The following is a 22,655-nucleotide window of genomic DNA, read 5'->3' on the forward strand; positions in this document are numbered from 1 at the left end:
ACTGACAAATTTTCCACTTGGAGCAGTCATGAATCAGATTTAGTTTTCTTTTTCGATGATTTTCTCTGGGTTCACTTTAGAAACTGTAATTAAGAGTTGAATGCTATAATATTAAAAGTACATATTTTGTTCTCTGATTCAAGTGTTTTTACTTCTAAATAAATATATATATACGTATATACACTCACCGGCCACTTTATTAGGTACCCCATGCTAGTAACGGGTTGGACCCCCTTTTGCCTTCAGAACTGCCTCAATTCTTCGTGGCATAGATTCAACAAGGTGCTGGAAGCATTCCTCAGGGAGTTTGGTCCATATTGACATGATGGCATCACACAGTTGCCGCAGATTTGTCGGCTGCACATCCATGATGCGAATCTCCCGTTTCACCACATCCCAAAGATGCTCTATTGGATTGAGATCTGGTGACTGTGGAGGCCATTTGAGTACAGTGAACTCATTGTCATGTTCAAGAAACCAGTCTGAGATGATTCCAGCTTTATGACATGGCGCATTATCCTGCTGAAAGTAGCCATCAGAAGTTGGGTACATTGTGGTCATAAAGGGATGGACATGGTCAGCAACAATACTCAGGTAGGCTGTGGCGTTGCAACGATGCTCAATTGGTACCAAGGGGCCCAAAGAGTGCCAAGAAAATATTCCCCACACCATGACACCACCACCACCAGCCTGAACCGTTGATACAAGGCAGGATGGATCCATGCTTTCATGTTGTAGACGCCAAATTCTGACCCTACCATCCGAATGTCGCAGCAGAAATCGAGACTCATCAGACCAGGCAACGTTTTTCCAATCTTCTATTGTCCAATTTCGTTGAGCTTGTGCAAATTGTAGCCTCAGTTTCCTGTTCTTAGCTGAAAGGAGTGGCACCCGGTGTGGTCTTCTGCTGCTGTAGCCCATCTGCCTCAAAGTTCGACGTACTGTGCGTTCAGAGATGCTCTTCTGCCCACCTTGGTTGTAACGGGTGGTTATTTGAGTCACTGTTGCCCTTCTATCAGCTCCAACCAGTCTGGCCATTCTCCTCTGACCTTTGGCATCAACAAGGCATTTCCGCCCACAGAACTGCTGCTCACTGGATGTTTTTTCTTTTTCGGACCATTCTCTGTAAACCCTAGAGATGGTTGTGCGTGAAAATCCCAGTAGATCAGCAGTTTCTGAAATACTCAGACCAGCCCTCCCTCCACCAACAATCATGCCACGTTCAAAGTCACTCAAACCACATTTCTTCCCCATACTGATGCTCGGTTTGAACTGCAGGAGATTGTCTTGACCATGTCTACATGCCTAAATGCACTGAGTTGCCGCCATGTGATTGGCAGCTTAGAAATTAAGTGTTAACGAGCAGTTGGACGGTGTTCCTAATAAAGTGGCCGGTGAGTGTATATTTGTGTGGGTGTGTGTGTACTTTTTTTTCAGTGTTTCATTTGTTTCAAATAACCGAGTGAAGGTGCTGAACAAATGTATGGAACATTGTTATTTAAATTTTTCAATAATTTAATCAAATTTGTTGTTTATTTCAAAGTGCACGGTTTCTTTCCACCATTTAGCAAATGATAAATCTTTATATTTTCTCACAGGACTACAAAGATGCTCTGATCTCCAACTACTATGTAAGTTTCCCTTCATGCCAAACATAGTTTTTCACAATTTTTTTTATTGCATGATTTTTATTTCTTTTTCATGGTTGTCGCCGTTGCTCTGGTTCCTATCCCTGCCTCTTTTCTTTCCTGCTTGAGTTTCTAGCTGCTGACCTGTTAGCCATTTTGTAGAGATAATTGCAGTTGCATAGCGGTCTAATTTTCCCTTTTGCTCTGACATGCCAAAACAACTAACCAAAGGTTTTTCTGCAATGTTAAGCTGTTATTTGGGATCCTGCAGGGCGCGATTCTTGGACCTCTACCCTTTAATCTTGTATCTTTTACCAATTGGCTCAAAAAGATTGCTATAGCTTATTATGCTAATGATACTTAGGTTTATGTGATCCTAAAACAAGTTAGTGAATGCTTTATTCAAAGTTTACATGATGGAATTAAAAGCAAGGAATGCTTTTAGCTTTCTAAATGTAAATAAAAACAAAAGGTGATCATGTTTTATCGTTAATGTGACTAAAGGGTTTTCTTTTCGCATATATGTGAGCTGTTTGTCAGACTAAAGAAAGCCTGTTGTCACAAACCTTGGTTAAAGTAGATGGTATTATTAAACTGGATGTGAAAATCAGTGCAGCAGGTTTGTTACTGTTCTGCTTGATAAGAGTGATTCTTTATACCTAAAGGGCAGAAGCTTTATCTGTTTTAAGATTAAAAAACAAACAGTTATGCGTTTATAGTCTGGCCATAAGCCAACAATCAATGACAACTTCAGAGCTGTCCTGTTATCTACAGAGTTGAGGTTGTGACAGACGTCAACAGGGATCAGCAATTCCGCTTAGTGTAAGTCTGTTATGAAAAGTGGGGGAAATAAGGAGAGAGAATAACAAAGAAATACTTTTTTAAATCATTAACAGGTAATGAAGGAATTTATTTTCTATAATCTGAAATTAGTTAAATAAAACATGATCAAGAACAGTTCCCATTTGCTAATTAATAATGAATTATCTTTATGATCGAAGAATAAATGCATAACATTGTTGTTCTAGCTGTGGCCTCCAGTCCAGATTGCAAATTTCTACTTCATCCCACTGCAGCACAGGTGAGGCTCCCATGTTTATTCTTTTTTTCTAGTCAGATTGGAAGATTTCAATCTGTTCAAAAATGTTACATTCGCATGTATGTTTAGTTTATATATTGTAATGATTTTAAAATGGTTTAAATGGATTCCCACTTCACAGTTCCATTGTTTTGTTGTCCGTCTCCTCTCCTTCAACGCATCATTTTTACTCCTCTTACAGGCTGGCCGTCGTCCAGATCGTCGCCGTCGCCTGGAACTCCTACCTGACCTGGAAAGCCAACAAGTTGTGAAGAAATCTCACAAGTCCAGCTTGTCTTGTTATTGTTGATGATGATGATGCTGATGATTTTACACTCATTTGTACTGTAGACTGCAAGCGTGTGTGTGTGTGAAATTAAACCAACTTACTTTAGTCTTCTGATATTTCCAAAGTGTAAAACTGTGACTCAATCACATGTAAAAGGTCGGGGAAGATTGCTCGTCTACTCCGAGTGACAAATTCGCACTTGAAAGTCAAACTTGCATTTTGCAGAAACGTCTGTGAAAGTTTGTTATTTATGGAAATGGGTTTTGGCTGCAGAGCTGCAGCGGAGCCACACGTACATTAACACCTGCTGGTTGATGAAGGAAATGTTCTCCTCATTGACTCGATGAGCTTCACTGATAATGTATTTTTGATTTGCATGGTTGGTTTGCTGGACTCTTCCACCTGACTCATTGTTGAACTTTGACTGTGTTGTAGATTCTTTTGCCAGCTTTTTAATAACCCTCAGGAATGAAATGCACAGAATATGAACGCAGTCATTGAAGCCAGTCTTTTTCTAACGGATTAAAAAGTCTTATCCATCATGTTTGAAGTTGTTTTAATCCTTCATAGGACATAAATATTAAGAATAGTCCTTTCCTGCATGTCTCTCCCCTTTCCTGTCAGCCTACTGTCCATTAAAACAAACCACTAGTGCTAAAAAATAAATATATATAAAGAATTGAGAGCTTTAGAGCTCAGGTCCCACTGAGATCATATTACTTTGCTTTTGCTGTTATCTAATTCTTGTAAAAAGTAACATGAACTCATGTTTATAGTGGTCTGTTTTGCAGCCACTTATAACTGGGTTCATTGTTGAAGTATTTTCCATTACACAGCCAGATGGATAAAGAGATACTTACAACAGCATAATATGGCATAGAAAACAACTTTCATGTGTTTTTTAAAGTCAATTTTATACAAACTCAAATATGTCATGAATTCACTAATATTTAACTGCATGTTGCTCAGTCAGTACCATCCCCACCACAGGAGAACCTGTAGAACCCTCCAACAAACATCTGTAGTAATTTTGGCTTGGTATTGTAGTTGAGCACTCTAAGAAATAAGATAATTAAAATGAAGATGTTCTGGGATATAAACGACTTTCAGCATGTTCCACTTTTTTTTTTTAGACTAAAGTTGGGCCTTCAGAAAGGACATTTAAACACTTTTCTCAGCTCCAAATTGTTGCTCTTCCCCTGCAGGCACAAAGTCCCTGCAGGGTGGCCTGGGTCGTCCTCTTGGCCTCCTCCCAGTCAAACGTACCTCAGAGGGAGGCGTTTAGGGGGAATTGGACAAAGATATCTGAACCACTTCAGCTGACTCCTTTTGATGTGGAGGAGAAACGCCTTTACAATGAGCCCCTCAACCTATCTCAAAGGGAGAGTCAAGCCACCCAGCAGAGAAACCTCATTTTAGAGTCATGATCCGGATTTCATGACCATAGGTAAGAGTAGGAACATAGACCGACTGGTAAATGGAGAGCTTTGCCTTTTTAGTTCAAATCAGTTTATTTATATAGTGCCAATTCACAACATGTCTTTAAAGAGACTTTACAGAGACAATTCACTCAGATTGTTTAAAAGTTTATATTAAGGAAAACCAGTTGAGAGGGTAGAGAGGGACACATCCAGCAGAACCAGGCTCAGTGTGAGCAGCCTCACCAACCCGTCTATCAATCTCCCCCAATACACCTGAACCTCCTCCATTTGAAGTAGGAACTCTTCAACCTGAAGCAGACAAGCCACCTTTTTCTGATCGGTCCAGTTTGTTGTTTTTACGTTTAAAAGCCCCCACATTTTCCTGATGTTATGTGATGATATAAAAACGTTTAATAAGTCTTCATTGAAACGTTTTTCTCCTGGAGTAACTCCCCAGACTAGAGAAGTCTCTTGGGGAAGAGACCAAACATTTAAGCAAAGAAGAAGAACCCATCTACTGGACTTTAAAAAAAAAAATTGATTAACTGTTTGCTCTAAAGACTCCTTGTGCAGAGTCATTTATGTTGAGTTAACTTTTCTTTACTCCCTGACATTCCCTGGGGTTTTAACATAAGGCCAGGCTCTGGACCATTCCAGTCGTTCAGTTCATTTATTGTGATGATCCAGTTTTTGTACAATTTTCAATCATTTGGCACTAATGTACGGAGCTACGGAGCCCCTAAAGGAACATGGAGGGGAAAAAAAGAACTTTTGCAAGATCCTGCAATACTTTTGCAGGATCTCTTAGACTTAGACTTAGACTTAGACTTCTTTATTTGTCATTTTGTATGCACAGGGTGCATACAGAACGAAATTGCGTTACATACAGCTTATGAACGTTGCATTGATATTTCACAATGGCACGAGTTATAGAAAAATACAAAAAGTGCAGCAGTGGTCAAAGTGTGAACAGTGCAGAGGATAAGAGACAGTGTGCAAGTTGCAGTGGTTCAGTGCAAAATGGCATTTGTGCAAAAAATGCGTTATTGAAAAATACAATGAGATGAACAATTTAAAGGGCTAAAAGTTAAAAGTTCAGCAGCATTTGATGCCCGATAATGTGCAATAGGTGCAGAGTTCGGATTGTGGATCAAAGGTTCAACAGTCTGATGGCAGTGGGGAAGAAGCTGTTGCACAACCTGGTGGATCTGCAGCGGATGCTGCGGAACCTCTTTCCAGAGGGCAGCAGGGAGAACAGTCCATGGTGGGGGTGTGAGGGGTCTTTGATGATATTACGGGCTCGGGACACACAGCGCTGTGATGAAATGTCCTTAATGGAGGGAAGAGGAGCCCCAATGATTCCTTCCGCTGTCCTCACCACCCTCCTCACATTCTTCCAGTCAGAAGCTCTGCAGCCTCCACACCACAGAGAGAGACAGCTGGTCAGAACGCTCTCTATGGTGCTTCTGTAGAAGGTTGTGAGGATGGGCGGGGGCAGGCGGGCTCTCCTCATCCTCCGCAGAAAGTACAAGCGCTTCTGTGCCCTCTTCACTAGAGATGAAGTGTTTACAGTCCAGGTGAGGTTGTCCGTGATGTGCACCCCCAGGAACTTTGTGCTGCTGACCACCTCCACAGCTGAGCTGTTGATGAGCAGTGGAGCATGGTGGGGGCGGTTTTTCCTGAAGTCGACGATGATCTCCTTCGTCTTCTCCACGTTCAGGATCAGACTGTTTTCACTGCACCAGTCCACCAGCTGCTCCACCTCCTCTCTGTAGTCCCGGTCGTTGTCGTCCCTGATGAGGCCCACCACCGTGGTGTCGTCCGCAAACTTCACGATGTGATTGGTGGTGAACCTGGGGACGCAGTCATATGTCATCAGGGTGAACAGCAGGGGGCTCAGGACGCAGCCCTGAGGGGAGCCCGTGCTGAGGGTGATGACATCAGAGGTGTTCTGACCGACCCGGACTGACTGAGGTCTGTTGGTGAGGAAGTCCAGCAGCCAGTTTCGAAGGGGTGTGTTGAAGCCCAGATGTTCCAGCTTTCCCACCAGGTGCTGTGGGATGATGGTGTTAAACGCTGAACTGAAGTCCAGGAACAGCATCCGCACGTGGGTGTTCTTCTCCTCCAGGTGGGCCAGGCTCAGGTGAAGAGCAGAGGAGATGGCGTCCTCAGTGGAGCGGTTTCGCCGGTAGGCAAACTGGAACGGGTCGAGTGTTGGGGGGAGACTGGAGACGATGTGTTCCTTTACCAGCCTTTCAAAGCACTTCATCATGATGGGAGTCAGTGCGACGGGCCGGTAGTCGTTGTAGCAGGTGACTTGAGGTTTCTTTGGCACTGGGATGATGGAGGCAGACTTGAAGCATGCTGGCACTGTGGCTTGCTCCAGCGAGGTGTTAAAAATGTCCGTGAGGACACCAGCTAGCTGACCTGCACACTCCTTGAGCACCCGCCCAGGTATGTTGTCGGGACCTGGGGCCTTCCGCGGGTTGACCCTCCTCAGAGTCTTCCACACGTCGGCTGTGTCAAGGCAGAGAACCTCCTCTTCCTGATGTGGGACAGCCTTCACTGCTGGAGTGCGATTTAGTGCCTCAAACCTCCCAAAGAAGTTATTTAGTCCGTTTAGGAAGTCAGCATCAACTTCATCCACCGGGGCAGGGGGCGTGTTGTAGTCTGTGATCGCCCGTATGCCTTGCCACATGCTCCTGGTGTTGTTGGCGTCGTGGAACAGATGCTGGATTTTCTGGTTATGGTTCCGCTTTGCTAACCTGATGGCACGGTTCAGGGTGGCTCTAGCTGTCCTCAGTGCCTCCTTGTCACCAGACTTGAAGGCTGAGTTCCGTGCTTTTAGCGCGTGGCGGACCTCCTCAGTCATCCAGGGCCGTTGGTTGGCTCGGGTGGTGATGGTCTTTGTTGTGCTGACGTCCTCGATGCAGTGGTTGATGTAGGCTGAAACAGTCATGGCGTACTCATCAACATTGATCTTGTTGTCATATGTTGCTGCTGATTTGAACATGTCCCATTCAGAGCATTCAAAGCAGTCCTGGAGTGCATCCATGGCCCCCTCCGTCCAGACCCTCACCTGCTTCACTGTAGGTTTTGCTCTGATCAGCAGGGGTCTGTATGCAGGAATTAGCATCACAGAAAGGTGGTCTGAGGAGCCGATGTGGGGGCGGGGGGCTGCTCTGAATGCGTCTTTTATGTTTGTATAAACTAAGTCCAGAGTGTTCTCTCCACGAGTAGCAAAATCCACGTGTTGATAAAAATGAGGGAGAACAGTTTTCATATTCGCCTGATTAAAATCTCCAGCAATGATGAAAACGCCCTCTGTGTGTGTGGATTGCAGCTCAGAGACAGTCCGATAGAGAACACTCATGGCCTCCTTTGTATCAGCGCTGGGGGGGACATACACCGCTGTGATGGTAACAACAGTGAACTCTCTGGGCAGGTAAAAGGGTCTGCAGCTAACAGTCAGAAGCTCTATGTCCGGAGAGCAAAAACTTGAGACTATTCTAGCATTTTTACACCAGTTGTTATTGATGTAAACACAGAGTCCGCCTCCTCGGCTCTTACCGCTGAGTTCTTTGTTTCTGTCGGCGCGGAAAGTAGCTAGCCCCTCCAGGCTAATGGCGTTGTCCGGGGTTGATGATGTGAGCCACGTCTCTGTCAGAATGAGAGCGCAACAGTCCCTAAACTCCCTCTTTGCTGAGAGCTCGAGTTAAGATGGTCAGTTTTGTTATCCAGTGAACGTACGTTGGAGAGCAGGATGGATGGAAGCGATGGTCTGTGGGGGTTAGCCTTTAGCTTGGCTGCTAAACCTCCGCGACAGCCGCGTTTCCTCGGCCGGCTGCACCGCTTTCGCTTGGCTCTCCTCCAGCGTGAGCCGCTCGACGAGCAATACTTTTCTCACAATACTTTTGCGAGATCTTGCAAAGTTTATTTTTTGCGAGATCTCACAATACTTTTTCGAGATCCCACAATACTTTTTCGAGATCCCACAATACTTTTGCAAGATCCTGCAATACTTTTGCGAGATCTCGCAATACTTTTGCAAGATCCTGCAATACTTTTGCTAGATCTCGCAAAACTATTGCGGGATCTCGCAATACTTTTGCAAGATCCTGCAATACTTTTGCTAGATCTCGCAAAACTATTGCGAGATCTCACAATACTTTTTCGAGATCCCACCATACTATTGCAAGATCCTGCAATACTTTTGCGAGATCTCACAATACTTTTTCGAGATCCCACAATACTTTTGCAAGATCCTGCAATACTTTTGCGAGATCCTGCAATACTTTTGCTAGATCTCGCAAAACTATTGCGGGATCTCGCAAAGTTTATTTTTTGCGAGATCTCACAATACTTTTTCGAGATCCCACAATACTTTTGCAAGATCCTGCAATACTTTTGCGAGATCTCGCAATACTTTTTAGAGATCCCGCAATACTTTTGCAAGATCCTGCGATAATTTTGCGAAATCCCGCAATACTTTTGCAAGATCCTGCGATACTTTTGCAGGATCTCGCAATACTTTTGTGAGATCCCGTAATACTTTTGCGAGATCCCGCAATACTTTTGCGAGATCCCGCAATACTTTTGCGAGATCCCGCAATAGTTTTGCGAGATCTCGCAAAAGTTCATTTTTTGCGAGATCTCGCAATACTTTTTCGAGATCCCACAATACTTTTGCAGGATCCCGCAAAACTTTTGCGAGATCTGGCAAAAGTTTATTTTTTTCCTCCATGTCCCTTTAGGGGCTCCGTACTTATGGTACCCTTGGGTAGAAGTAAATTAGTAAGGATGATCCCCAAACAAAGCTCATGTGAGCCAGAAGCTAATAGTTGTGGGAATGTGTGTTGAAGTGAGGTTCACTTCTGATAGAGAGAATGCTGGAGAACTTGGTGCTAAACCAACTCCTTCAAGTCTGACTAAAATGGTTAGCTGCCCACCTGGACAAATAAATAAATCCTGTCTGAACAAACTATTTATGGATCTTTAGAGACCACGATTGCTGAGGCTATTCAGAGGTGTATCAGGACAAGTTTAGACCCAAGAACCCTGACACACTGCCAAGCACGGTGGAGGCAGCATTATGCTGTGGCTCTATTTTGTCTGCAGTTGTGATGGTGCTTTTTGGGTGAAATAATGAAGACTGAAGCATCAAAGTGGCGCATAGATGGTTAAAACCTGGTGATCCAGGCTAACCCGAAGCTTATGAATAGACAATCACAAAAAGCACAGATTCCACCTCATCAGATATTTGTGGACTTTACTGGAACATTCTACCTGTTTCAAAAAGTATAATTCTACAGTTTCCCCTGCAAAGAACAGGGAGCACACATCATGCTAAAATTATGATTGAAAATAAAAATATATTTGAAAAAGAAGCATTTATTCCTTCCTCCTTGAGGATCACGTTTTTGTTTTTTAAAATTGGAGAACTATTATGTGACTTAACACCTGTAAAAAAACAGAAGTTGAAATTTTAAAAACTGGTTTAGGTAGTATAAAAAATAAAATAGAGCCATGAGCTTTGACAGGGTTAATAATTTCCTCAAGAATTTTAGTCCTGCATCACGTCCTGTACAAATTAAACTAGATTAGTTAACTTATTCATTTCAAAACATTTTTTAATATTCTTCTTTTACAGCAAAATTTGCCTCCTTATAGATGTATTACGCTTTTATTTTTTGTCACACTTAAATGTTTTACATTGAAAAAGAACATCTTAGTCAAAGATGATATGGATATATTTCACAAAAAATTTTTAAATAACATTTAATAAAGCAAAGAAACAAGTTAGGTGAAAAATGATTCTAATCTATCCAATAACTGTATTTCCCCTCCTTTGTGACCTCAATGTGTCTGTGATAACTGGTAGGATAGTCTTTCATATCTCTATGGAGGGAATCTGTCCAGCTCTTATTTAGAGAACTGCCTTATTAATTATTTTGTGGGTTTTGAAGCATAAACTAATCACTTAAATAGCCACAGTTTAGATTCACATTTATACTTTAGACTTTTTATTTTTTGAGCCCCTCAGCACAGTTAATACCTTAGTGGTCTGCTTCAATTCAAAGCAGACCAATTCAAAGACCTCAGTTCTGCTAAGTCTTCTAAGTCCTCAAGCAGCAAAGCAGGCCCAGACCATGATGCTACCACCACCATGTTTTTTAAGGTTCTGTAAAATGCTTTTAGTTTCAGGTCAGCTGTAACAGACCACACACCTTCCACAAAGTTCCACTTTTTGTCTTTATAGAAAAGAGATTTTTTTCCCAAAAGCCTTTTGGATAATCAAGGTGTCGGTTTCTGGTTTAAAATAAAATAGTTTTTTGGGGGGGTCGTTTGTGGTTTTGACCTTTGAACTCTTCCATAGATCGAGTTTTGAACAGGCTGTCCAGGTTTTATTGGACTTATTTTGCTAGTTTGGTAACTCCTTGGAAGATTTGACCACTCTACCACCATTTCCAGTTTGTAGAACTTTGATAATTTAGTCTGTTTTTGTTAATTGATTTATTTGACAAAGACATTGTACATTAATAAACGTTTCAGTGAATGCTGCAGAATTGGCCAGCTATTTTGTTCTGTCATTTATCACACTAAACAGGGGTAGCAAAGCAGCAAGAAAAAGCTCAACATTAAACTATTAAACATCAATACTCCAATACAAATACAGGTGCTGGTCATAAAATTAGAATATCATGAAAAAGTAGATTGATTTCAGTAATTCCATTTAAAAAGTGAAACTTGTATATTATATTCATACATTACATACAAACTCATATATTTCAGATGTTTATTTTGTTTAATTTTGATGATTACAAATGACAACAAATGAAAATCTCAAATTCATCATATCAGAAAATTAGAATATTACTGAAGACCAATAAAAACAAAGGATTTATAGAAATGTTGGCCAACTGAAAAGTATGAACATGAAAAGTATGAGCATGTACAGCACTCAGTATTTAGTTGGGCCTCCTTTGGCCTGTATTACTGCAGCAATGCGGCGTGGCATGGAGTCGATCAGTCTGTGGCACTGCTCAGGTGTTATGATAGCCCAGGTTGCTCTAATAGTGGCTTTTAGCTCTTCTGAATTGTTGGGTCTGGTGTATTGCATCTTCTTCTTCACAATACCCCATAGATTTTCTATGGGGTTAAGGTCAGGAGAGTTTGCTGGCCAATTAAGAACAGGGATACCATGGTCCTTCAACCAGGTACTGGTAGCTTTGGCACTGTGTGCAGGTGCCAAGTCCTGTTGGAAAATGAAATCTGCATCTCCAAAAAGTTGGTCAGCTGCAGGAAGCATGAAGTGCTCTAAAACTTCCTGGTATGTGGCTGCGTTGACCCTGGACCTCAGAAAACACAATGGACCAACACCAGCAGATGACATGGCACCCCAAACCATCACTGACTGTGGAAACTTTACACTGGACTTCAAGCAACGTGGATGAAGTGCCTCTCTTCTTTTCCTCTAGACTCTGGGACCTTGATTTCCAAAGGAAATGCAAAATTTACTTTCATCAGAGAACATGACTTTGGACCACTCACCAGCAGTCCAGTCCTGTTTCTCTTTAGCCCAGGCAAGACGCTTCTGACGCTGTCTGTGGTTCAAGAGTGGCTTGACACAAGGAATGCGACAGCAGAAACCCATGTCTTTCATACGTCTGTGTGTGGTGGTTCTTGAAGCACTCACTCCAGCTGCAGTCCACTCTTTGTGAATCTCCCCCACATTTTTGAATGGGTTTTGTTTCACAATCCTCTCCAGGGTGCGGTTATCTCTCTTGCTTGTACACTTTTTTCGACCACATCTTTTCCTTCCCTTCGCCTCTCTATTAATGTGCTTGGACACTGAGCTCTGTGAACAGCCAGCCTCTTTAGCGATGACCTTTGGTGTCTTGCCCTCCTTGTGCAAGGTGTCGATGGTCGTCTTTTGGACAACTGTCAAGTCAGCAGTCTTCCCCATGATTGTGTAGCCTATAGAACTAGACTGAAAGACCATTTAAAGGGTTTTGCAGGTGGTTTGAGTTAATTAGCTGATTAGAGTGTGGCACCAGGGGCCATCAATTTTGAACCTTTTCACAATATTCTAATTTTCTGATATGATGAATTTGAGATTTTCATTTGTTGTCATTTGTAATCATCAAAATTAAACAAAATAAACATCTGAAATATATGAGTTTGTATGTAATGTATGAATATAATATACAAGTTTCACTTTTTAAATGGAATTACTGAAATCAATCTACTTTTTCATGATATTCTAATTTTATGACCAGCACCTGTATGTACAAAATGAACCATCATCAGGGGCTGAAGTAGATCATTGTAGAGTTCTGTTATTCAAATTGATTATATATATATATATATATATATATATATATATATATATATATATATATATATATATATATATATATATATATATATATATATATATATATACAAAACAGGATTTTTTTTTTAAACAAGAGATCTGATTGTCTCGGGGACACAGTTCCATTATTGTGTAACTGAGAAGGAGCATCGACTAAAAGCAGATAGGAACATTTTAGACTCAGTGAATTGACTTTATTGCTGAGGATCATCCCTTATTTTTACCAAATGATTGAGGGGTGGGGCTTAAAAAAATTTCAAACGTTAGAATTTTTAATGATATTCTCCCTACTTGATAATGTGTGTCTTTCTAAGAATAAAAGAATAAAAAAATACATTAATGTTATCTTAATGTATTTTTTATCTAATATTTTGCCTGTCTGTTTGTATACTCTCTCTAAAGCAGGGATCACCAACCTTTTCCAGACTGAGGGCTACTTCATAGGTACTGAGTCATAGGATGGGCCACCAATACTGACCTATGACCTGGAGGGATCAGCGTTCACCTAAACTTTACATATAATACGCATATTTTTATTGTTTCTTTTAACTTCTAATTTTCTTTATATTGTCATTTTGAAATCTCTATAAATACTCTGTATGAAAAGAACAGTAACAAAATAAATTAAGATTTCAATCTTAGGCAACTGATGAGTTATGCTGTTTTCAGAAGACGCTGTGGGGACCCCATGTGGCCCCTGAGGGCCCCTTGGTTTGTGTTGCTTATTTCTGACCACATTGTAAAACAGTAAGTTGTGTGTAATAATGCCAGAGCAGGCATGAACATTTTCTTTTCAGATTAACTTTTCTTCCATCTGACAATTTCAAACATTAGAATATTAAATAATATTCTCCCTACTTGATCATGTGTGCCTTTCTAAGATAATGCAATGATATCTTAATGCATTTTAATCTAATAATAGAATATAGAATTTCTGTTGATTAGAAAACTTTTTTTCAATATATTTAGCCTACTTTTGGCTACTTCATGGTGGCAAATGTTATTTAAGGGATTCTTGATTCTATAGATGTGAAAATAAACCATCCATATGTTTATAAAAACGTAACAAAGAAATGGGTAATTATAATTAAAAATTTAACATGGAGGGATTATATCTGCAGCTAGGAAAAGGTTGGTTCTGTGCGCCTCAGTGAAAGTGAACCATATTTTATCCAATTAATTCCTTAAAAGATTTATTTTCTTCGTTAGTTCTAAATGTCACCAATTATCAATATAACAAGGGATGCTGCTGAACTGTGGATTTATTTTCTTCTTTTACGGACAAGTGGAATATTTTCTTTCACATGTACACATTTTTTTAAATAAAAGTTAAATCTAAATATATTTCAATTAAAAGCTTAGCAAGTTACTGTTAGTGGACTGTTTAACCTCTGTGAACTTCAGTGGAAACTTAGTTTTAGTTAATTATGTTTGTTTTTTTGGAAGCTGCTGAGCCATGCTGGCAGCCACGTTAAAAAACACACGGAAAGCATCTGACGAATGCATTGAAATTCTGCCAAACAGCCTCTTTTACCCCCTCGAGCGATGGGAGCATCTCTACCCAAAGCTGCAGGATTTTGAAGCAGCACTCCAACTCCCTGTGATTGTCGAATTAAGCCGAGGTGATAAAATGAATGGAGTGTTGTTGCAGAATAACCTGAACAGGAGGGTGGGTGGGGTTGTGATGTTCTGAAGGTCTTTCAAAGTGTTTCTGTGGACAAGAGGTTCTGTTGGACTGATCGTCGGTCCAGTGCTCGCATCATGAGAGCAGGCTGTGCAGATCATGAATGAAAATGACCAAAATAGATATAAGAAATAAAAAAATAACCCCAGTAGATTATTAATATATTTAATTTAAGAACATTAATTTGTTTAAAAAAAAAAGGATTCTATGAAATAACATAATCGCTGGCGCCAGAAACTGGCACCCCTCCAATTTCCTCTTAAATAAATGTAATTAAATTATTTTTAATTTATACCTTTTTTGAAGCGGATCTATTATGTTAATAACTGAGACAGATTCCTACATCTCTTTACCACAAAAAAACAACACAAAAACAGCAACATTTCATCTTGATGTGCATTAATGGCACTGATCTCTATTTATTCACTGGACTGCTGATTGCCTGAAAAAATGAAGCCCCCATCCTCCATGCTGGTACTCCCCACTCCCACTGAGATATGCAGTTAAAAGGCCAACATGTGTAGCAACTCTGAACCAGCAAGTATGATTCAAAGTGAAGAATTTATCTTTATTTTAAAAGTCTTAAGTCCCCCTGAAAATGAGAACGTCATCGTTGTTCAACGCTGTAGAGCACTTATTGTTTATATTGCGACCGGTCTAAATAAGGAGTACCAATATGGCGGCTGGTGGCTTCACCGTGAATAAATAGAGATCAAGGTTTAATGGTCAAGATTCAGAATCTGGCTACAAGAAATATCTTTTTCCTCCATGCCCACAACTGAAGAATATCTAAAGGTTTGAAACATCTAAAACTGTAGCTGAACAAGGACCTATGCTTATCGTTCTGATACAAACAGTGAGGATTTAGTAAAGGAAGTAAAAAAAAAAAACCACTCTTCATGAACTACAGCAAAGAACGACATCTAGGAGTCAGGCATCCTCCATTGTAACTAATAGGTACCATTAAGATGCCAACCGCTTGTTTGGGAGGGATGCCAGTGGAAAGTTTTGCAGTCTTGCTCTCACAAATATGGAGTTTGCCAAATGATACAGTGAGTTTGCCTCAAACTGTTCTTCATGGACCGATGAAACTAAGATCGAGATTTTCAGCAAAACACTCCAGGTGGGTTAAAGGAATAGTACACCCAAAACATGATTAGCCTTCATTTTCTACTCACCCCCATGCTGAACAACACTCTGGAGTACTTTTTTGATATCTCAAATGCATCTGGAGATCTGGGAGGCTTCTTGCTGTCTGCTGACATTCAAATAATGGAGGTCTATGGCGCCCGAGGCAGATAGGTCCATAAAAGTCCACAAAAAACGTGTCAATATTCCTCCATACTGCTCGTCCAATGTATTCCAAGTGTCCTGAGTGGGTAGCGTCCATAATTTACTGGAAACAAAGTCGTTTAGAATGTTTTCAGAGCATAAACAGTAGTGTATAGGACTTCCTAAAAGCGCGTTCAAGAGTCTACGGAAACCACGGCAGACCAAACCAGACGAAAGCGCATTCAGCTCGGCAAATGACTCATGCTCTTTCTCAACACTGAAGTCCTCAGACATTTTTCTTTCCTTGTTTTTTTCTTTGCACAGGTAAACATCACATTTCTTCTTCTACGCTTGCATTATTGGCAGAGCAGACGCTGAATGCGCACTTTCATCTGGTTTGGTCTGCCGCGGTTTCCGTAGACTTGTGAACGCGCTTTCAGGAAATCCTATACACCACTGTTTATGCTCTAAAAACATTCTAAATGACTTCGTTTCGAGTAAATTCTGGATGCTACCCACTCAGGACACTTGGAATACATCGGACGAGCAGTATGGAGGAATATTGACACGTTTTTTATGAACTTTTATGGACCTTTCTGCCTCGGGCACCATAGACCTCCATTATTTGAATGTCAGCAGACAGCAAGAAGCCTCCCAGATCTCCAGATGCATTTGAGATATCGAAAAAGTACTCCAGAGTGTTGTTCAGCATGGGGGTGAGTAGAAAATGAAGGCTAATCATGTTTTTGGTGTACTATTCCTTTAAGAGTTCAATAAAGGATGAATATCGTCATGATTTGCACCTGTTTTTGGTTTAGTTGATTACACTCACCTGATTTATGTGCAGTCATGTTGTTTTTAAATCTTTGTATTCGGTTCTGTCTGTGTGGATTCATCTGTTACCCTATCCCGGATACCTGTTTATTTATTAACTATGTCCCTCATACATGCGCCTGTTGTTTCAGATATTGTATTGCTGGAGTTCGTACACCACACCGTGGACAATTAGAGAGACAAGGACATTTTAAAGAGAAATATGCTGGGTTTATCGTTTAAGTATGTTCCAATTAACAGCCAAAAGGAGAAAGAAATGCTTTAACAAACTCAATTTTTGAAGTCAATCCAGGCCTACATTTAGTAAAACATACTTAAATAATGTACCAGGATTCTGAACAGAATTGTGGTCAGAAGAATTTAAGGAAACAAAAACAAAAATTGTACTTTTTCCGAAAAAAAAAAAAAAAAAAAAACAGATCAGGCAGAAATTTTTGATGGATTTAAAAAATAAAACTAAGGTAGAGCTATCTTAGTGTCTATTTAGAATCAGTCTTATAAATGTCATGAGCCGAAACATCTCGGGCTGAAGTGTCTAAGAAGGACTCTTAGACTCTTTATTTCTAAAACCAGTGACTGGTTCTGGTTGCTTGATGGGGACAATTTTTACTCGCAATAATGAAATGCATTTTGTTTTGTTTTTCTTTTTCCAGTGCATCCTAACAAATTCGGGTGTTGGGATCCCTTGTTTGGCATAAATCATTGGAAACTTTCTAATCATTTATTCCAAACAAGAATTGAAGAGTCTTTAATTAGATGTGCCGAAAACGGCCTAATGAGTATGTCTCTGTACTTAAATGTGTTAGACTGTGTCAGTACTTTAAAACACTTGTAGAATATTTTATATTAAGGGCTTCAATTATTGCACATTCCCATCATATGGGATCAAATGTGGGAGCTGTATAAGTCTACCAGCAGGTTCAGCACCACGGACAGCTCACTTCTCATAGAGTCTGAAATGTACACTCACCGGCCACTTTATTAGGTACCCCATGCTAGTAACGGGTTGGACCCCCTTTTGCCTTCAGAACTGCCTCAATTCTTCGTGGCATAGATTCAACAGGGTGCTGGAAGCATTCCTCAGGGAGTTTGGTCCATATTGACATGATGGCATCACACAGTTGCCGCAGATTTGTCGGCTGCACATCCATGATGCGAATCTCCCGTTCCACCACATCCCAAAGATGCTCTATTGGATTGAGATCTGGTGACTGTGGAGGCCATCCAGCTTTATGACATGGCGCATTATCCTGCTGAAAGTAACCATCAGAAGTTGGGTACATTGTGGTCATAAAGGGATGGACATGGTCAGCAACAATACTCAGGTAGGCTGTGGCGTTGCAACGATGCTCAATTGGTACCAAGGGGCCCAAAGAGTGCCAAGAAAATATTCCCCACACCATGACACCACCACCACCAGCCTGAACCGTTGATACAAGGCAGGATGGATCCATGCTTTCATGTTGTAGACGCCAAATTCTGACCCTACTGTACCATCCGAATGTCGCAGCAGAAATCGAGACTCATCAGACCAGGCAACGTTTTTCCAATCTTCTATTGTCCAATTTCGATGAGCTTATGCAAATTGTAGCCTCAGTTTCCTGTTCTTAGTTGAAAGGAGTGGCACCCGGTGTGGTCTTCTGCTGCTGTAGCCCATCTGCCTCAAAGTTCGACGTACTGTGCGTTCAGAGATGCTCTTCTGCCCACCTTGGTTGTAACGGGTGGTTATTTGAGTCACTGTTGCCCTTCTATCCGCTCGAACCAGTCTGGCCATTCTCCTCTGACCTCTGGCATCAACAAGGCATTTCCGCCCACAGAACTGCCGCTCACTGGATGTTTTTTCTTTTTCGGACCATTCTCTGTAAACCCTAGAGATGGCTGTGCATGAAAATCCCAGTAGATCAGCAGTTTCTGAAATACTCAGACCAGCCCTCCCTCCACCAACAATCATGCCACGTTCAAAGTCACTCAAACCACATTTCTTCCCCATACTGATGCTCGGTTTGAACTGCAGGAGATTGTCTTGACCATGTCTACATGCCTAAATGCACTGAGTTGCCGCCATGTGATTGGCTGCTTAGAAATTAAGTGTTAACAAGCAGTTGGACAGGTGTACCTAATAAAGTGGCCGGTGAGTGTATATGAATAGAATTTAAATTCATGTCTGATTCTCTCTTGTTTGCATAATTTTTAGGGATTGAATTACTTTGATCCTTTGTGCCAGCTTTGGGAAAATCAGATTAGTTATCAGAAAACGACTTCAGCTTGGCAAAAATCCTAATTTTGGATACTCACAACACTGAGGCTCTATAGAAGGAGGGTCAGAGCAGACTCTTCCTGCGGAGACTGAGGTCTTTTGGAGTGCAGGGTGCGCTCCTAAAGACCTTCTATGACTCTTTTGTGGTATCAGCCATCTTCTATGGAGCCGTCTGTTGGAGCAGTGTTTTATCTGTAGCTAAGAGAAAGCGGCTGGATAAGCTGATCTGGAAGGCCAGCTCTGTAATTAGATTTTTTTTTCCAGCTCTTGTTATCATTACGCTGTCACAACTTCCTGAGTAACGAAATTAGCTCTCTGCATTTAACCCACCCCATTGGGGAGCAGTGGGCTGCCATTGTGCAGCGCCCCGGGAGCAGCATGGCGGTTAGGGTCTTACTCAGAGACCCAGAGTGGCAGTCTGTGAGAGTGAGGCTCAAATTAAGAACTTCAGTATTCCAAGTTCTATCCCCTAACCACTAGGCTGCCACTCCCAGTGCAGCAGGTGGGAAACAAAAGGACCCTAACTAAAATAACATCTCTGATAGATAATGTCTCCCACCCCATGCATGAAGCTGTTGCAAAGCTGGAGAGCTCCTTCAGTGTCAGACTGCTGCACCCTAAATGCACCAGGGAGCATTATCACAGATCCTTCCACCCTGCAGCTGTAAGATTTAATAACCATTACTGTTCCCAACAACCTCAATAATTTGTCACATTCATTCTGATTTTTGCACAGTTTCCATTTTAGTTAAATGATATGCTGCTGTCAGTTTGCACATCTTTGTTGTTACTGCTATTTTCACATATCCATTACTGTAAAAATGTCTAAAGCTGTATATTGATTATTTATTCTCTAGATACAGAGTATTTATATTGTAAATACACTGTGCAGTACATTATTTTATTTGTTTAGTTTTTTAACTAAACAAATTTTTATATATTTTAAAGGTAAATATTTGTGTGACCAGTTTTGTTATAATCATTTACTGCTTTTCCACCACAATTTCCCCATTGTGGGACATTAAAGGGGTTTTTTATTCTATTGACAAAAAGAAAAGGTCAGTATGAATTAACTATATATATATATCCTGTGCGCCAAATTTTGGACGAAGGTCGAGATTTTTACTCCCCAAAATAATTGAAACAAAATAGAGTTTTGTTTTCTTTGTCTTTTAAAGGAACATGGAAAACAAACAAAGCTGTTAAATTGCTCCTTATATCCTCATCCCGCTTCCGCAGCTGCCTCTCTGGGTTCTGAGCGTGTTTTTAGAGCTGCCTGCTTTCCAAAAACGTCTGTAGGTTTCTCGCATTGACGTCAAAAAGGAGCGGACTGGATGTATAAAACCCTGCAGACCTCTGAAGTCGCGACTCGCAGGACTTTCCAGAATCAGAGCAGATATTTCTGAAAAGTTCAGCTGCATCAACCGAAGAAAATCATGTGAGAACTGCTGATTTTTTCATAATTCTAAGACATTTTTCAAAGTTTTCCATCTTATGTCTATAGGTCACCTTGAGATGGAAAGACATGCTTTAATATTTTAGGATTTTTTTTTTTCTAATTTTGCACTTTTCTTTGTCTATTTTACCCTTTTTTCCTGAAATAATAATAATTAAATGCAATTCAAAATCAGATAAGTTATAATTGTCAATTTTGACTTGTCGAAATTTCAAAACTAATAAAATTGCAGCCAGTTGAAATCTTATTTCTAATGAGCTTTCTTGATTAAATATTCTAACGTTTTCCCTCCGTTTTAGAAGATGAAGCCAGTCCCCCTCCTGCTGCTCCTCTCCTCCTTCCTCCTCTCCTCACACCTCCACCCTGCTGCCGGCAGACCGCGCTCCCTCCCCGGCTGGATGGATGGCAGCAGCCGCTTCCAGACTCAGCAGACGGACGATGTTCTCCTCAGAGCGGCCGCGGACCGCGCCGCCTCGGATCTGGTGGGCGACAACCTGCTGAGGCTCCTCCAGCGGAGGGATCCGGACCGCCTCCACCTGCTGCCGCCCGAAGATGACGCCGAGGAGGACGAGGCGCTGAGAACCGCCGAGCAGCTGCTGAAGCGCAGCGAAGACCCGCAGCTCTCCATCGACCTAACCTTCCACCTGTTGAGGAACATGATCCAGATGGCGAAGATGGAGAGCCAAAGGGAGCAGGCTCAGCTCAACCGCAAGGTGCTCGACGAGGTGGGGAAGTGAAGCTTTCAGAGGATGCCTACTCAAAGTATCCAAGAAGACCTCTTAACAACTTCAGTTCGTGCGCCTGCCTTCCCATTGACATTTTACGCACACATGGTGACATTTTACGCATCTGTTTTACAAAAGAAAAAATGATGGAAAACATAGAAAAAGACTTCTCAGACCCCCTCATCCCATCTTTATCCCTCAACCAAACATTCCCCTAAACTGGACCTGCCTAAAGAGTGGAAACCATGCAGCTCCCTGTCGCTTTTAAACAGTGTTATCTGGGAATCAGCTGTTGTTTTCATCCATGGCTAAAACAGCTGAATGATGAATGAGGGTGTGAATGCTACAGTGAAAGTTTGCTTTGCTACAGCAAAGAATTTGGCATTTTATGACCAGAACTAATCTTCTCAGCAGAACAAATGGAACAGATTTATATTTAAAAAATCCCACAAAAGGTTTGAGGGTGTCTTATAAATATACTAATTTATTTATTTAACAGGGACAGTGTACATTAATAAGCATTCCTGCAAATGCACCAGAATTAAGACTATTTTTCATCTGTTGTCCCTGGACAGATCTTAAAATTGTCTACCTAAAAACACAACAGTAAGAATTTTACAGTGAAAAATACAAATATAAAAATAAATAAAAACAGCAATACTCTTCAAAACTTGTTTAAAAATACAGAATTAATGTTCACTAGACTAAAAATTTTAGGTTAATAAAATATTTACACTATATATATATATATATATATATATATATATATATATATATATATATATATATATATATATATATATATATATATATATATATATATATATATATATATATATATATATATATATATATATATATATATATATATATATATACACACAGCAGAGACACTAGTGGCAGCATGGTTTGTTAACGGAATGCATTTCAATCTTCTAAAAGCAAATCACCTCTGATCATTTCAGACAAAGAAAAACTTTAAATTCCCTCAATCTCTCCTTACATCTGTGGCATAACTTTAAAACAAAGAAGGGGATCTTCCTTAGTATGAGCTGAAGTAAATGTTTAAAAACCATATTTTGTTTTTTTTAATCTGTATTATTCAGGCAGTCCTTTGGATCAAAGCAGAGTGCTGATTATTTCCTGTCATGTTTTCTTTATCTGAGCAGGAATACAGTCACATTACACACTGTAGCATATAAACTTAAAAAAAGAACAAAAAATAAAAAGAAAGCTCGGTTTCGTTCCGTTTGTCACATCTGGCTTTGTTTTATCGACGCAGTTTAAAAAGCTTTTTGCCATTTATATTTTGTAATAAAAAATATTACGGTGAATAACTTGGCTTCTGACTTTTTCTATTCTGTTTGATATTTATGCATTCATTCGTTTTCATATTTTTTTTGTGTAGATTGCAACGTTTGGCTTTAAAAGAGTGAAAGAACATCTAATTAAAACTGTAAGAATCAATTATTATGGATGTTATATCAAACTATATATATAATTTTAACCCACCTTTTATCTTAAATAATCTATTTTAAATAGCCGATGTTGGAGAAACCTTTGTGATTTTTTTACTTTCTCTTACCTTATATTGAAACAGATTATGGGTAAAAAAAAAAGAAAAAAGTAAGCTG

At 40.4% G+C, this 22,655-nt stretch overlaps 2 protein-coding genes and 1 long non-coding RNA gene across 4 annotated transcripts in view; all 3 read left to right on the forward strand.

Moving 5' to 3' along the window:
- mpv17 (mitochondrial inner membrane protein MPV17) overlaps positions 1–3,539 on the forward strand; it is a 34,915-nt gene extending 31,376 nt beyond the window's left edge. The window contains exons 6-8 of the mRNA XM_038304110.1: positions 1,599–1,631; positions 2,657–2,709; positions 2,909–3,539. Coding sequence (XP_038160038.1) covers positions 1,599–1,631; positions 2,657–2,709; positions 2,909–2,978 — 156 coding nt within the window. The 3' untranslated portion in view covers positions 2,979–3,539. The remainder of the gene's footprint in view (positions 1–1,598; positions 1,632–2,656; positions 2,710–2,908) is intronic.
- Positions 3,540–4,263: 724 nt separating this feature from the next.
- On the forward strand, positions 4,264–13,434 carry LOC119795917. The gene is made up of 2 exons (XR_005282393.1): positions 4,264–4,442; positions 13,196–13,434. It is a non-coding gene; the product is annotated as an uncharacterized LOC119795917 (long non-coding RNA).
- A 6,707-nt stretch (positions 13,435–20,141) lies between these two features.
- On the forward strand, positions 20,142–21,374 carry uts1 (urotensin 1). 2 transcript variants are annotated; one of them, XM_038304160.1, is made up of 2 exons: positions 20,142–20,278; positions 20,599–21,374. In XM_038304160.1, exon 2 carries the CDS (start codon positions 20,599–20,601, stop codon positions 21,031–21,033), a length of 435 nt encoding a protein of 144 aa, XP_038160088.1. In that variant the 5' UTR covers positions 20,142–20,278; the 3' UTR covers positions 21,034–21,374. The 2 variants fall into 2 exon arrangements, with proteins under 2 accessions (XP_038160088.1, XP_038160087.1); XM_038304159.1 differs by having other exon boundaries at positions 20,150–20,278; positions 20,596–21,374.
- The last annotated feature ends 1,281 nt before the right edge of the window (positions 21,375–22,655 follow it).

The sequence above is a fragment of the Cyprinodon tularosa genome, unplaced genomic scaffold, assembly GCF_016077235.1.
Source record: "Cyprinodon tularosa strain WSP-4 unplaced genomic scaffold, ASM1607723v1 ctg526, whole genome shotgun sequence".
Classification (NCBI taxonomy): Eukaryota; Metazoa; Chordata; class Actinopteri; order Cyprinodontiformes; family Cyprinodontidae; genus Cyprinodon; species Cyprinodon tularosa.

Bases quoted from the DNA above. Each gene is read 5' to 3' on its own strand.
- uts1 (XM_038304160.1), top strand. From the start codon at position 20,599: ATGAAGCCAGTCCCCCTCCTGCTGCTCCTCTCCTCCTTCCTCCTCTCC.